Source organism: Opisthorchis viverrini (assembly GCF_000715545.1).
Source record: "Opisthorchis viverrini unplaced genomic scaffold opera_v5_162, whole genome shotgun sequence".
Classification (NCBI taxonomy): Eukaryota; Metazoa; Platyhelminthes; class Trematoda; order Opisthorchiida; family Opisthorchiidae; genus Opisthorchis; species Opisthorchis viverrini.
The window spans coordinates 1,039,157-1,054,410 of NW_008751818.1; the positions used below are offsets into that span (position 1 = coordinate 1,039,157).

The window sequence follows — 15,254 nt, forward strand, 5'->3', positions numbered from 1 at the left end:
TTTCGGATGAACAGGGTTTACTTGAAAACCAAATTCGAGCGTAAGTCTAGCGTAAAATTCCAAACTGGACTCCTCCCCAAGTTCTTAGTTGCTTTGTAAGCTGGGCGGGTAAGTTCTAGTATGCATAGGATAGTTATCTTGTTCAGTACTGATCGTAGCATCCAAGTACTATAAAATCTGTCGTCCTTTTACGGGAAAGAAGTCCACTGCGATGAATGTTGGTCGGAAGTTTGTTCTTTTATCCTTTACTTGTTTCGTTAAGCATGGAATACTTAGCCTACATTCACCAAGTTAAAGGATATTTTTTTAATCAAACGTCACGTATCAGAATATTCGAAGTCTGTTTGCTGATTCTGTTCAGCAAGAAATCTAGTTCACCAACACTGATACCGTGGCAATAAACTGACTGCCTGATTCGTCACATAAAGATTATACACAGTGTTAGTTTCGGTGGAACGCGAAGGAACTGTAGCCACACTCTATGGTTAGAAATCGATAAAGTTGCGCTTTCCACGCAAAGTATCGGATGGCAGCAACATTGGTAGCATAATCTTTGGCGGATGAAGAGTCGTCAGTCTGTCAGTCACTCAGTCAGCCATTCAGTCGTTTGTATGTTTTCGTGTGACTGCGAGCACTACGAAGTGGATAACGCTGTACTGTAACTTCGCCTCGCTTTTCTCTGCTAATCCACACAGTACACAAGGACCGCACAAACTTGTTTTTTGTATATGTGATTTCTCATGCACTTCTGCGATATCGAACAAAGTTTTTAAACTAATTCAACCTTAGCTAACGGCTCCATACATGTGTTAGGTACCTCTGGTTGTTTGCTCTCGTGATTCAGTTTCGAAAAGGGGGCTTCCGCTCCGACACGGTCTCGAGTATGCGCTCCAAAGGTGAGATTCTTAGACCCATCCTGGTAACCAATAAGTGGACCATTCCAACGTTTCACAACCCCACTTCCTTAGTAGGAGTTTTAAGGCTAGCACTTGAGGCATATCATGGGTAAGCTGCAAACTCGCAAACTCGCATCATATCTAGTTTCTCAAGAACATAGTGTGCTGTCATGCTGTGTATATATGCCAGACTTGTACCAGTGTGTTCTTAGGTCAGATATATTCAGGGAGCTAAGTGGCGGAAAATTCAAACTGGACAGTCTACAACAGCAGCCAGAGTAAAGTCGACAAGTAACGTAAATGCTGGCCTTGCAAATCAGAGCCACAGAATACGATTCCACCTGATAAGTTAGCACTGTATGAAACCATTCCTAGACACTGCGTTTTCCATTCACTGATCAAATAAGGGGTTGATCGGAATCAGGGGAGTATTGTTTGAAAGTAAGAGAAGACCTCGATAAGGTTACCCTCTAAAACAGTAATTTTTCTAGATTCAAACTACCAGGAAACAAGACTGCCTCGTCACACGTAGTCTAAAATAATTTTGTTTTACGTAAACTGAATATATCAAGCGACAATAAACTTTGGTGCTTCCCATTCCGCTACTGCTCAGTTAATGAATTCAGCCTCCTATCCCTCTGATTTTGATCGAAGACACTAGCTGGTCATCTACACTGATCCTTGTAACAGTACCATTAGCACGGCTGCACAACGTTCGTCAACGTTTGTTGAGCCAAAGCCTCTGTCAGTACACTCAGTCTCCTGGTGTTTTGCTTCCGGTGGACCGTCGTGTGAACAGACGCTTGCGGTGCTGATCGTCCACAAATCTCCTTTGACCCAATGAGGCAGAGATAGGGACGCGATGAGTGCAAGCAGACTTGCTTAGTCGGAATAGCGTTAATGCTCAGCAGATTATAAGGTATACCCTGAAGAGGAACATCTATCATTATTAAACGAAAGAGAGAGAGAACTGCTAAGATAATTTAGGTAGGCCTCAATATACACAGGAATTCAGCTCGTTAACGGATAGGTTTCTATCATAAAACATTGTTGTTTCATGGAGTGGACCAGTTGCAACAGTTTTGGGTGAAGAAAATAGAAATAGGAAATATATTAAGTGATTTATGTCATTGAATGTGATTGCCTTTGAATGGAAGCGCTGTGCCGTCGTGCTTCCTTCATGCGGCACGGTAGCTAGGCACCGAAAGGGTGTTACAGCTGAACGACTACGGCTACTACTACTACTGAGTTTTAAAATACCGCTGCAAACGTCTCATCATCAATCAGATTCACTTTATCAGTTCATTGTAGGTTGGTGATTTAGGTGGCTTCGTATGCTGTCTACACGCCCGGGCTGATTTTATTCCTTGAATTTAAAATGTAGTCAGTTGCTCCAGCGTTCTGTAGACTAGAACGTGCACAACTGTTCAGCAGCACCGCCCATTTCGGAAATGCAGGCAAGCACAAGAGCATGCTCTGATTATCGATTGGTTACTGGTCCATTTGTGCGATAGGCTGTTACATAAACCAGCAAAACAAAGTAGTTCACTGTCAGCGCAGTTTGCTCACATTATTTTTGTACTAGGTCACACTTTCTGTGACACTTCACAAATACACACAGAAGCCATATTCTTGGCCGACTGACAAAACCCTCCTTAGTTGCGTAGGTTTTGAAGCCGTATTGGCTGAGAACCATTTGTAGTGATGAGGTGAGATGTTGCCACAAGATGATCTATATCTGCGATGCTCATCATAGGCTTTTCATTTGCTCTTAGTCTCGTTCATTTTACTAACATGCGAGCAAGTCTTTAATAGATCCCCATTTATCAACCAGGACGATTTCTTCAAGGCATTTTACACTGCAGCCAGCTCATTTTTTCTGTTGCTGCACCTGAGATAAGATGCTACGTCGACGAATTCATTATGGTTAACAGAAAACGTCAGCCAAACTTGCACTTTACAGAGTTTTCAAAGGATTTGTTTCTTTCTTATAGATATCCTCATATTTGCTTCAAGGCAGAGCTTGATGACTGTAGATGACCAAGCTCAGCTGCGTTCAAGACGTATAAATAGCTTAACATGCGAATATTTTGATGTTACCCAGCTATAAACTGAGCGACTGTCGTTTCCGTGGCTAACTTCAAGTGTGCAGTGAGCAGCACATCATTAGGCTTACCGTTTCAAGTCTTGTGTAGTTTGTGTGAGAGCTCACGCGACATGCACGCATCGTGCTGAGAGATTGAAATTGGATGGAACAACAACAACAGTTTCAAACTAATGTCATCGCGGAGTTTGCACGTGATCAAACGTCCTCGTGCATGCAAACTAGCAACACTGCTATTACCTTCATCAACTTAACAGAGCCTTCAAACGCAGCACAAAACGAGTTCATTTGATATTGTACTAATAAAGCGCACATTTTGCTTTTGTACTGTTAGCAGCGGATGTTCGGATGTTACAGTGTTATTATAGGGCAATATCTAGAGCCTATTCTTTTTGATGACAACGTAAAGGTGCGCTGATCACAGGAAATTTATTGTAATTTTGACGAACTTTCTAGCTTCACTAGAATAAAAATCTTCAGTTGTACCAACAGAATGGCAAACGTATTGTTTGGCTGTTGGTATGTCCGCCTAGCTTGTCAGTTGGATTGCTAGGCGAACAGACCAACAATCAAACAGCGCACCCGAGCCACGTATATTCCACATCATTGCTAGTCGTTTTGATCTTTGGCCAAGTGACCTGAAGTTTCTAGCCAAGACATAATCTGTTCGACCCTAACACACCCAAACGATGTCTTCAAGGCGAACAAGTGAGAAAATTAATCAGCGTACTTCGGCTGCATACAACACTAGGTCTCATGCATAGTGCTCATTGTAAGGCCTTATTCTGTCAATTTTGGCTTCGTCGAGTGTCAGCTAAGCGGGAAAATAAACCAAAAATGCCTCATCGTTATCAAACTTCTTGAAGAATTCAAGCCGCGTATCTACATTGAGAAAGTGAGCCAACTTGGTTTTCTGGGACATCAGCACACATCTGTTCGAGTTCGGGTGTCGTTTATATTCATGGTCGCGGGTAGGTGTCTACAGAGAGTGTTGTTAGATCGTTCGTTAGTAGAATTCCGAAGACCTTGCTCGGTGTTATAAAAATCTAAGCACACAAAGTAAACCACTAATTTTCCAGTTCAACAACCGACAGATAGTGATCGGTCACGTAACTCATTTACCTGTAGTGGAACACTCTTTGCCACAGGATCATGGTAGTAGTTGATCGTGAATTTTATTGACGAATCAAAAAGCTCACCTAGAATGTTTGACTATGAAGAACCGAGTCAAAAGTGACAGTCGTTTGCTGTTTCAGCCCATGCTAAAAATTTTACGAAATAGGTTCACTTGGATGTGGTCAAATGGATACACCAAACTTTACCACATGATAACCTCCAGTCAGGACAAAGCATGTGGTAGATTTCATTCAGTACTGAACGAAATCTGTCAGGATCATGGTAGTAGTTGATCGTGAATTTTATTGACGAATCAAAAAGCTCACCTAGAATGTTTGACTATGAAGAACCGAGTCAAAAGTGACAGTCGTTTGCTGTTTCAGCCCATGCTAAAAATTTTACGAAATAGGTTCACTTGGATGTGGTCAAATGGATACACCAAACTTTACCACATGATAACCTCCAGTCAGGACAAAGCATGTGGTAGATTTCATTCAGTACTGAACCGAAATCTGTCGCTAATCCTAACTTGGAACAAAAGAACGATGCTTTGTATTTGACAGAAGCATCCTGAAAGAGACCGTTTTAGGCAATACGTGCGGTGAATGAATGACAGAAAACTAGCCTCTCATGGTTCACAGCTTTGCTGCAGTAAACTACTTCACAATACCTATGTCACCGTCACCTCATACTGGAAGATTATTTTTTTAGGGGAATCATTTACAGGTAAGTTTCACATATGGTAACTCGCAGGGTGAAAACACAGGGCCTGCCAGGATTTGTAGAAGCAAATACAGGAAACAACCACAATAATACTTACCAGATGGTTTCTAGTCAGAAGCGCTGAATAGGATCGATACAGAACAATGGGTTCTACAGCCCTTGACTCAGAAACATCTTCCATAATTTGTGCCCACATTTCTAATGCTCTTAGCACCAAAAGCTGAAATAAACGTGACAGTGATGGCTCGCTAGAGGATAAATTTGGGCGTGCGATCATCAAGAATTGCAGAACCATTCCCGTATTAGATACAACTCATCTTAATCGGAGCAGTTGTTCCCCACGCTCGTCTACTGATTTGCTGCTGGAAACGTTGCAGTTTTCGAATGTTCGTGGTTTTCCAATCCTTCTAAAATTCAGATGTGAATGCTGTCGGACGCTGGCAAGACTAGCGAAGCTGACTGCGTAGAATGAGGCAATGAACAATTTTGTCTGCCGTTTACCTATACCTTTTGACTTTAACTAGTAGCTTCTATTCATACTTTGCGAGATAATTTCAATGGAGGCCCTTGAACCCTTGGTATTTCCGCTGGTACCCGACAACAGTAAGTAATAAGGATACTGGATTTAACTGCACGACAGAAAATGCCTCTGGATCGGTCGAAAAGCTAGATCTGTGTGGACTATTACCAGTTAAATAGGTTTCCCGCGCTACCACTACTTATTCATGATACATTTTTTTGCTTAATAAAGAAGCAGCCGGATGAGCAAGAGGTAAAGCTTAGGACCACTAATTGGCCTGATGTAACCTCATTAGAAACAGGACACTGATACAGCTTTTTTTCCTAAAGATACGAGTTGATAAATCGAATCCACGATCGTTTGAATTCTATGCCCTTCCTCAAAATCATTAGAAAATGAAGCAAAGAATTATGGAACCACCGCATGGTGCTATCATAATGAGGGAAACTTTAATGGCACCTTCCCGGACGGTTTGTTTCAAAACTCCTGATAGTAATTTCAGCATGTTCTTCTGATTCACCCTTCGCTAGCCAAGATTTACAGTGGCTACGAATTCAGCTTTCCGCTTTCATTTGCCAGTGTGTTTGTAGCTTCGAAGTCAACAAGTCCAAGACTCTCACAAGACGGGACAGAGACCAGCTATTGATGATGTGAGACACAAACCACTTGATTGTCTTGTCCAAACCATTAGCAGTCCCGCCTTGCCGGTGCTTTATGGGTACTCTAGGCATAATATCCTTCATCCACGCGTACATTTACTGGATCACCAGCGAGTAGACTCATGCTTTATTCGCCGATTTCTTTCTGTACTCTCCTAACTTCCACTGCAAGGAAGTTAAATGGAAATGGGCCAGAAATAATCTAAGTGAACAGTAAAACATTCACTCGCGTCACCCAGCTCTACATGCGTGAAAATACTTGCCTTCACCTAACTGCTTTCAGCTCCTTTGCCCTTAGGAATCTGAGTAAAACGACATAAGGGTGTTTGAAAAGATCGCTGTCCCCTGACCTTGACAATTCCAAATAAGCGGTCCTTACTTGAACTTGGACGTTCTATAACGCACTCGATGTACACCTTCCAAATGGATGCATCAGAGTGTATACCGAAGGCAGGCTGATGTACCATGAGTACAGTAGGGACCACCACTCCCCTAGATTGTTTCTCAGACATGGCGAAATAAATCAGATGTATTATACTACGACATCGCCACAGTGTGACCCGAAGCCACAATGCAGTGCTGGGCCGACAAATATAACGTGAACCAGATCTGAGACAAACATAAGTGCAGTTGTGTCATAAAACATTACTGCTGGTTAGCCTGCACAGGAGCACATGATACAGTTGATTTCTTTCAGGTCAAGGACGTGGTACGATTGTGGCACAATAACCGAGGGACTTTTGTGCTCGTATGTGTGAGTAAATGTGTATGGATCTGAGATGCATAAGCAGGTCCAGTCTTGTAATGACCCGGCGCATGACTTTCACGTGACTGCTCATTTCCAACGTATGCATTTCAAGCATAAACGTGATGAGTCACCAGAAATTCTACTGCAATGTCTGCCAAAGGAAAAGCCCAGGTCTAAAACAACGACAGAGGCTAGTTTACGTACCCCCAGAAGTAATTAATCCATAGTACGCAATGCATCGAAGACAAAATCTTGTCCACTCTCGTCAGTAGAATCGAAAATTTAAAGTACGCGTATCCTATAAATCACCAGCTATGTAGGAGGCTTTGATCTGTCCCGAACGATAGAAGTAATGGTTCTTGTGAAATCCTCATCATTTCAGTAGTTTCTCGAGAAGCTACCTCTCGACCTTCGTCAAGCGAAGTGTATGATTAACCCAGAAAATTTGGCCCTTGTAACCTATGCATACTTGGTGGCGGTGGTGATGAAGGTGGTGAAGTAGGTATAAGTGCGATTCCCCTAGAAAAACCAAACCTAGTGGGGAAAGATGTTTGTGGTCTTTTGGCTTTCACCGTTGCAGTCAAAATTACTGATAGGATAAAACCGAACTGATCACCCCAAAACTGCCCAAAAACATAGGCACTATCTAATCACTTCGCTGGGGTGGATGATGGAATTCTCAGAAGCTGTAGAACAAAAAATTTTACGTATTGCAGGTCATATTCTAGAGCAGGAGCACGCCCCTAAAACAGCATATGATAAACAGAGCACAGGTCCCAAAAAAATCTTATTTCGCACTACTCTTAACTTTCTTAATCTCCAAGCCCATCAGGTAGGCAAAAGCTGACCAACAGTCTCTAAACTGGCACACTAATTAGTCTCAACTTCAAGCTTTTAATGAAACTGAAGTACGCTGTATGACTGAAGTATAAACAGGTTCCATTATGCTTGAAAGAAGAAACTTTAATTACTGCTGTCAAGCCAACTTTTTTTCATTTACGCCTTTACTCCTAAATAGAAGAAAGTTCTGGTTGAAGTAGAAGTATGATATTTGCCAGGCGTTCCTTTGTAATGAGAGTATCAGCATGCATTCGTGACTGAGTCCAACGAAAGTATCTGCCGAAATGTCAATGTACATTTGTCCATAGTTGTTTTCTAAGCGTTAATTTGGTGAAAAACATAGAAATTTATTGAAGTCTAGATAGGGTGGAACTGTCGGGTAGGAAAACTGAATACTTGAAACACGTGGAAAATCAAATCTTTGACTTACTAGGGTCGCAAAACAGCATCACCGCATGTTCCGGAGTTTGGTCAGCACTGGCGCTGGACTGTCCCGTAAGTGATTGTCCAACGCCGCTATCCATACTTCCTTGATGGGAATGCTGTGCGGCAGATAACGGAGTAGGAGTCACAACATTGCTGGCGAAACGAATACTCCCACCTTGAAGTGATGGACTCAGTGCATTCACGGGGAGCATATATGGTGTCTGGGCATGTTGGGTCTGTTGTTGTTGCGTTTGTGCCTGCTGCTGTTGCTGTTGTCCTCGCTGTTGTCGTTGTGATGATTGTGCTTCCAGCATGTGGGGTGAGGTTGCTAAGGCTGAGGCAGGACTTGTGGAAGTGTTTAGTCGAAGGCATTCCAGACCTTGCACAAGTTGCCCGGAGGAACTGTTTGTTGTCGCCGAACCCAAATGCGGTACCTGACCAACCAAAGGCCCGCATGATGCGGAGGCAACGCTGAGTCCAATGAGTGAGGAACTGGCCGAGAGACCCAAGATAGGCCCGCTTAGTTGTGGCTGTGTTCCTGATCTAGATGAGGCGGAAGTGGCTTGTTGCAGATGTCCAGTGGCGGCGGATCCGTCGTGCCCAACTGACATTGGTACTGGTTGGCTGCAAGAGCTGTGGAAATTTGTGATTGAAATATAGTACAAGGACTAAAGTCAGGAGCACAGTGGACGTGTGTGGACTTACTTATAGATTTTGTGTCCATACAAGTGAAAAAACAAAAGGGAACATAACTACCACATGGTCAGCCAAATCTCCCACAGTGACTCTTTTCTTGTACTACTTTTTCTAACATCGTGAAGGTCCTGTTAAGAACAACACTGGGGTACTTCTACAACGAAGGTTTCCTCCAGCACAAAGATTATTTGCTACAAACCGAAGGCCTTGAGAAAGGGACCATCAGAGGTGAGTCTCACCTTGCATCAATCATTTTGACTTGAAGATGTTGAAGCTACACCTTGATCTCGCTTTGTCTGGTTGCTCGAAAGTTGAGAACTGGTGAGGTACTTTTGGATTCTTCGGATGCCGGTCTGGCGCATAGAGGACAAAAGTGATATACAGCTGCCCATTTCTTATCCCTAACGGCTTAGTCGTTTTTGAACAGTAGCACTGGCTTAACTCCATCTAACAGCGTGGTCTGTATGCTGTCAGATAATGTTTTGGGACGATACGCACTACACACTTTATACTTTAATGCATGATATCAACAAAAACATTAGGTATAATGGAAGGACAACCAAGTTTGTCCGATTTATGAGATGAAAGTGTAGTTTCTCCTTAGTATGTACCCGATTTCCAACAAAACAAACAAACTACAACGGTAACACCGAACGGCAAGTTCAGATTCTGATCCAACGTAACTTCTGTTTTGTTTCTATGAATAATCCATAAACAGGGTCAAGCGCACCTTTGGACTACTTTTCGACCAATGTGACATCGATTTACCACTGGCTGTACCATCAAATTTATGAAACTGCACCCAGAGAAGCAGGAACAACCTGATATTCCCTCGATGTACTTCCACGAAGGTCACTTGAATACGTCCATTTGCATGGACACTTAATCCCAAATGCAATAACTGCTCTACCTAAACGATATCACCACCGATACATTTGACTCAATGAATGAAGAAACCTTACTTATGCCAGTGTACTTTTTAGGTCAACCATTATCTTGTCCTATGTTATATTCATATACTGCGCTACCCTAAATCCTAGTGAGGTACATGAACGTACATATCTTTTATCGGTCGATAGGAAGCATTGTTGAGTACATACTGCTTTTCTACTTACCAACTCATCTCGTATCATCCATTTCAAAAAGGGTATCCAATATGCCAACCTGCCCTCAACCATATTGTAGTAATGAGCTTAGTCGGTAGTGCTTCTTGTTAGCCTTCAGTGATGGGTGCTTTATGACCCGAACACGAATATCATGAAATGAATACCGCCAGTTTTTAAAGATCATTCCTGGTTAAGAAGAAGCACTTACCGATTATGTGTACCCAAATGGTTTGCTGGTGTGTGTGCTTGAGGTGGGTGGCCATGTGAATGCTGCCGATGGTGCTGAACGTCTACATGAGCGCTCTGGTCAGACTGACCATGAAGCGAATGAGTGTGAGGAGCCTTGGGTGGGTGTGTGCGATGCGAATTTGGCGCAGTGGATGGTCCAGACACACGAACTCTGGCACCGGATCCGCCGACAGGAACGTTACTTGAGGGAGTCGACGAAGCACCTGGCGCTGTACACAGCACAGCGATGGTGGGACTGAGAACGGTGGAATTGGTGGGCGACAGTACGGGCGCAGGGGATGATACGTGGGCAACGACGGAAGGTCCATGTACACCAGTGGTAGCGGAGGCTATAGTAATACACCCAGATGATACGGTGGCACTAGCGGAAGATATCTGTTCATGCTGACGGGCACAAGGCGAGAAAACAGATGAAGCCAATGGTGGGGAAGAAATGTAAGACCTCATTGAAAACATTTACATTGCTGTGTACCTAACTCACTGATTAGTAGTCACCTACATGTGCACAAAAGTTGCAACCGACGCTCGTCTTGACACTGCCTATATATTCTACCCGAAAGCCGAACACTCCTCAAGGTGGTTTGGTTAACTGGACGACCCATGTGTCAGTCGGCTGTATAATATATCTATCTATCCCTCCATTACCAAAACAAACAAGATAGAAGTAATTAGAGTTGAAGAAAAGAGGATGACTTGAGGTATCTCGAATAAGATGAAACCGTTTAATTACTTTAAATGGTAGAAAACACTGGATTGCGATATACTGTAGAGTGGCAGCCAATGTATCATCCCCTTAAAACGTTGTTTTTCCAGGCTTTTGGCTTTTCACAGAACCGATTCATGTCAAACAAACAACGTTAGTCACTCGTCCTGGTTCTTTTCTGGTGGAGCGGTGGAATCCGTCTACATAGACTGTAATTTTTCATGGGTCCATTTATTCAAGCGATAAGATCCGACGATCATCAGGAAATGCGAAACCGGCCGCAGGTTGTCAAGGGTTCATCAGCAACTTTTTCTCGGTGTGCTTCGTCTGAAAAATTAACGTACTGCGATATCTCGACTATTTTACCAAGTAAAACTTGAGGCGGTCTAGCGCAGCACATTCAGTTGAATCGGACCTTCATAAGTAGGCCATTCAGCTAGAATTGTTTGATTCTACCATCGTCTCCAAATAGAGTATTTGACCAAATGTATCTAACTGGGTTCAAGTAGAAGAACAGGTTGACGAAAAATTGAGACTGCTCCTAGAAGATGAGCCTCAAGAAGAACGAAACTGATCGTGGACTGCCAAAGGGTCTTCAGCGACCTAATGAGTAGTGTAGAAAATCTAGAACAGACCTGACAGAAACTGGAAAAATCCAAACCTAGTCTAATTAGGAAAGAGTGATTTCAGATATCAGCATGAAAATGAGGGAGAATGAGAGAGAGCGGATGAAATACAATCAGGAAAATCACCTGAACAGTTTGTGATGAATTCTGCAGTATTCGAGAGCTTTTATGCAAAAAATTAGTGACGGTTCATATGAGGACTTCAGTCTGTAAGCAGTTAAACCCGGTCCGGTGCGAAGCTGGCACAGCATTATGTAACTGCTTGCCACAGACTGGAACATTGCTGGTGTTGTTGGCGACAAGTTTGTTCAAATCAGTCACCCGATGTACTCTGCCCATGACCCGCATACAGGTCACGATGAGGAATTCCCCTCAGAGAATGATATTCAGAAATCAGGCTGTACAATCGGTATTAGCTTTGGTGAACTTGAAGAAAATATAATCAACAAGGTGAAATAAACTATGAGCGTCCACCTTAACATATATTGCTTCCTATGCGTTTATTCACACCAGAGTTCTATTCCTATGTCGAACGAAGCCCACCAAAGTCTGGCTCATAATTTGTTGTTTTTCGAAGCGAATTTGCATTCGAGAATGATTACTAGTGCTTCAAATTCCAGCAGAATTGCTCCCTAGGAAGGAAAACTCTGTTCAATGCGAACTCTGCTCGGCGCTTCTATAGAATGTTTATTTTTTGAAAGATAAGAGTGCTTATGGAATTCTCTCATACGTGTTGTCTGGATAACTTCAACTTCTTTTCCAGTCAGTGACCCAGAATCTGGGTCGTCGTCATCGTTTTCCCAGAATACTTTGTAAAACTACTAGATGGCCGACGGTAACCCCCCAGACTACGCACACTTTTCCAACAAATAGCTATGAGAAGGAATCGTATTTGCTGCCCATTAGCAAACCATTTCAAAATTTTTGTCGGAAAAACAGTGTTTCTTCGAAATCCCTACTCTTTTGACGAAAACGCTGACAAACAGTACCCGGAACATAAACAGCCGAAAAATTTTAGTTTGGTTATTTATTTGGGTTTCCACCTCCGTGTTGTGTATAGTCAATACGCAATCTCAACAAATTCCGCTAAAGACTGACCCAGCTGACCACCTTGAATTTGTGGAAATTTGCTGCAGCTATTATTTGGCAATGTAGAAAAACCAGTTGACAAAGGGACCAAGTAAGGAGAAAGAATGTGTTATTGGTATAACGGACCGATACTCTTTGTGTTACGTGAACTGCCGGGGAAATAACACTAACATTTTACAATCTTGAAGAATGTTGTCGACCATTTTCAGTCAAAACGTAGACAGAACATGCAAATCAGAGGCACATTTGACCGACAGCAAGCCCAAGTGAACTTAAAACATCAGCTTCGTACAAGACTGCTGGTACATCGCTCAGCTACTCCAAGAGTATGTTTTCCGTGATTTATCTGCAGATTTCTCACGTTACTGCAGGTGCTGCGAGTGAATGAACGTGATATTACTCCTATCGTTCACGGGTGGTTTTTCCTAAAATCATTTCTGTAGGCCTTGTTGTGTCCAACGTGAAAATCACTCACTGCCGGAGAAATCTCGAGGCTGGATACCGTTGGTTTGATGCGGATTTACTGAACATTGCTTCAAACGAACACCAAGAGTGTGTGTATGATTCGTCTGATGTTTCCGATCTTTACAAGTTTCCTAATTTGCAAACAAAAATATTAATAGTGTATTCAGTGTGACCACCGGTTTTCTGATGATAGGGTTGGTCAAGCAAATCACCGATTCCTTCAAAATCAATAAACTGACAGCCTGACGCGACAGCTCATACAAACCGAGCTCCTTTATCGGTCATCAGAACCTCCAGGAATCCAACCTGCGCAGATGCTTCACCAGAACTGAATATCACTTCTACTGTGGAAATGCGTTGATAACAGCCAGGAACACACCTTCACAATGGACCGAAACAACCAAAAGCACCCACTTCTATGTATTACGGGGTAAAGATAACAAATGGGATTTTACCGGAGAATGAACTGCTATTACACTGCTAGTAGCTACGGCCAATCTCTTCAATGTTTTCACCAATGAAGGGATAATAGGCATGGCTCAGAGTGATCACTTTCATTCTGCTAACTCCAGAATTTTCTTTGTCAACATTGGCGTCGAATTTTGTTACCTAGCACAGCAGAATATCGAGTTTCTGAAAAGGGTTCGCGGGGCCAACCGTGCTTATGTACTGTATCGGTCAAATTGTACGTCTTCAGAGTATGTTACGAAGACTAGATGATTAAAGCTGCCTAGCAGCTTCCGATACGTAATGAAAAAGAGAAAATATTTTGGCGTTCCTGTGTCCGGTGTACCGAAAATTTGAACCCAATTGGCCCATTCATGGTCCTTTCTTCGTTGGACAGGCCTTGATGTCCGGAGTAAGAGGTTATAGGAAGTTTAGTATTCCCTCCGCGACATGTCCACGTTCCCTAACGAAGTTATGTGTTGTGGGCCTTTACCTTCGTTGCTAACTGTGATGATATTAACACATAACTCGACGACTTATTTGTCTTCTGCTTAGTAGACATCAAGGATGTCTGGTTGCTAATGTATCGGTGGTTTTATTATTTCGTTCTTCAAATTCTCCCCCGCCATTTTTTTCAAAAATCCAACTGATGAAGTTTCTTTCTATCAGTAAGTCTTACAAAACGTGAAGCAGCAATGCTTCGGTGGTGACTGAAATGGTCTGTCTATTACGTGACAACCTTCAGCGTACGTGTTGAGCACGGCTGTAAAAATAAATGGGAAGCTTTAGATACCAGGCGCTTGCTGGCGAGAGATACGAGTGCCAAAATCGGTTCACGACTACTTCTGTTCCACAATTTAAGACAATTTAAGACCGCATGTGAGCATGATGCTGCTAGAAGATTCCATCTCATGGCAAATCCAGTAACGCCAGGAGAACAGCCATAATGCTGACACAAACGACAACTAGCCATATTACTTTGGCTCTAATAAGAAAATTAGGTAAGGGCATATCTTTTTAGGTGAAAAATAGTGTTCCCCATTCAATCTACTATGTGCCTCTGCATTATCGTGGATATGAATAAAATAAAACATCGGTATGTCTTTCTCACGGCACAACTCAAGTTACATAGCATGGATTTCCAAAAAGTAACAAGCCCTGAATGCGCCCCAAACACTTAGTTCAATTAAAAAACATCCGAAAAAAAGCTAGCTAGTTCATTCATGTAACTGTCCATAATCAGTCACGGAATTTGTTAATAGCCTTCAAAAGTCTGTGATTACTACATATCTGCACCTCCAAGCTGACGCACCCCAGCGAATGTGTGCATCCCAGGCAGATAAACACTGGTCAGTCAGATTCGGAGGTAGTGTATTTTACGTCGTTGCCCATGAATCATTCCAGGTTTACTAATGTCAGTTAGCCAGGGCTGGTGTCACTAACAGACTTTCCGAGGTTTTCTAAGTGGTCTTTTTTTGCTAATACTATCCACATCCCTCATCTGCCCATTCACTACTGAGGTAGAGGTTGGGTATACAGTGATTTTCCATTGCAGTTTAGACTGTTCCGCGGACCGGGTGCCTTTTGGACAATTGTCGGTATGAATAGTGTTCCACAACACATCTCCGAGACCTTACAAATATACAAAACGCTATTTTTAAAGTCCACACCGTCATAGTATAATCTGAACTAGCTACCAAAATTGCAACCTAGGCTAACCTTTCTCTGATTCAAACTCAAACGCTGACATACCAGTGACAACCAACGCCCTTCAGTGGTTGTTCGAAGAACTAATTATGCTCATAAGCCAATGTTTCCTGGTCTTGGGCCTAAATAGGATT

The 15,254-nt window shown here is 42.7% G+C and overlaps 1 protein-coding gene across 1 annotated transcript in view; it reads right to left on the bottom strand.

The window, feature by feature from the left end:
* T265_07216 (hypothetical protein) overlaps nucleotides 1-15,254 on the bottom strand; it is a gene marked incomplete at both ends in the record, with an annotated part of 67,874 nt that overhangs the window by 24,209 nt on the left and 28,411 nt on the right. Inside the window, 2 exons of the mRNA XM_009172672.1 lie at nucleotides 8,037-8,665; nucleotides 10,043-10,467. Of these exons, the coding sequence (XP_009170936.1) occupies nucleotides 8,037-8,665; nucleotides 10,043-10,467 (1,054 nt within the window). The remainder of the gene's footprint in view (nucleotides 1-8,036; nucleotides 8,666-10,042; nucleotides 10,468-15,254) is intronic.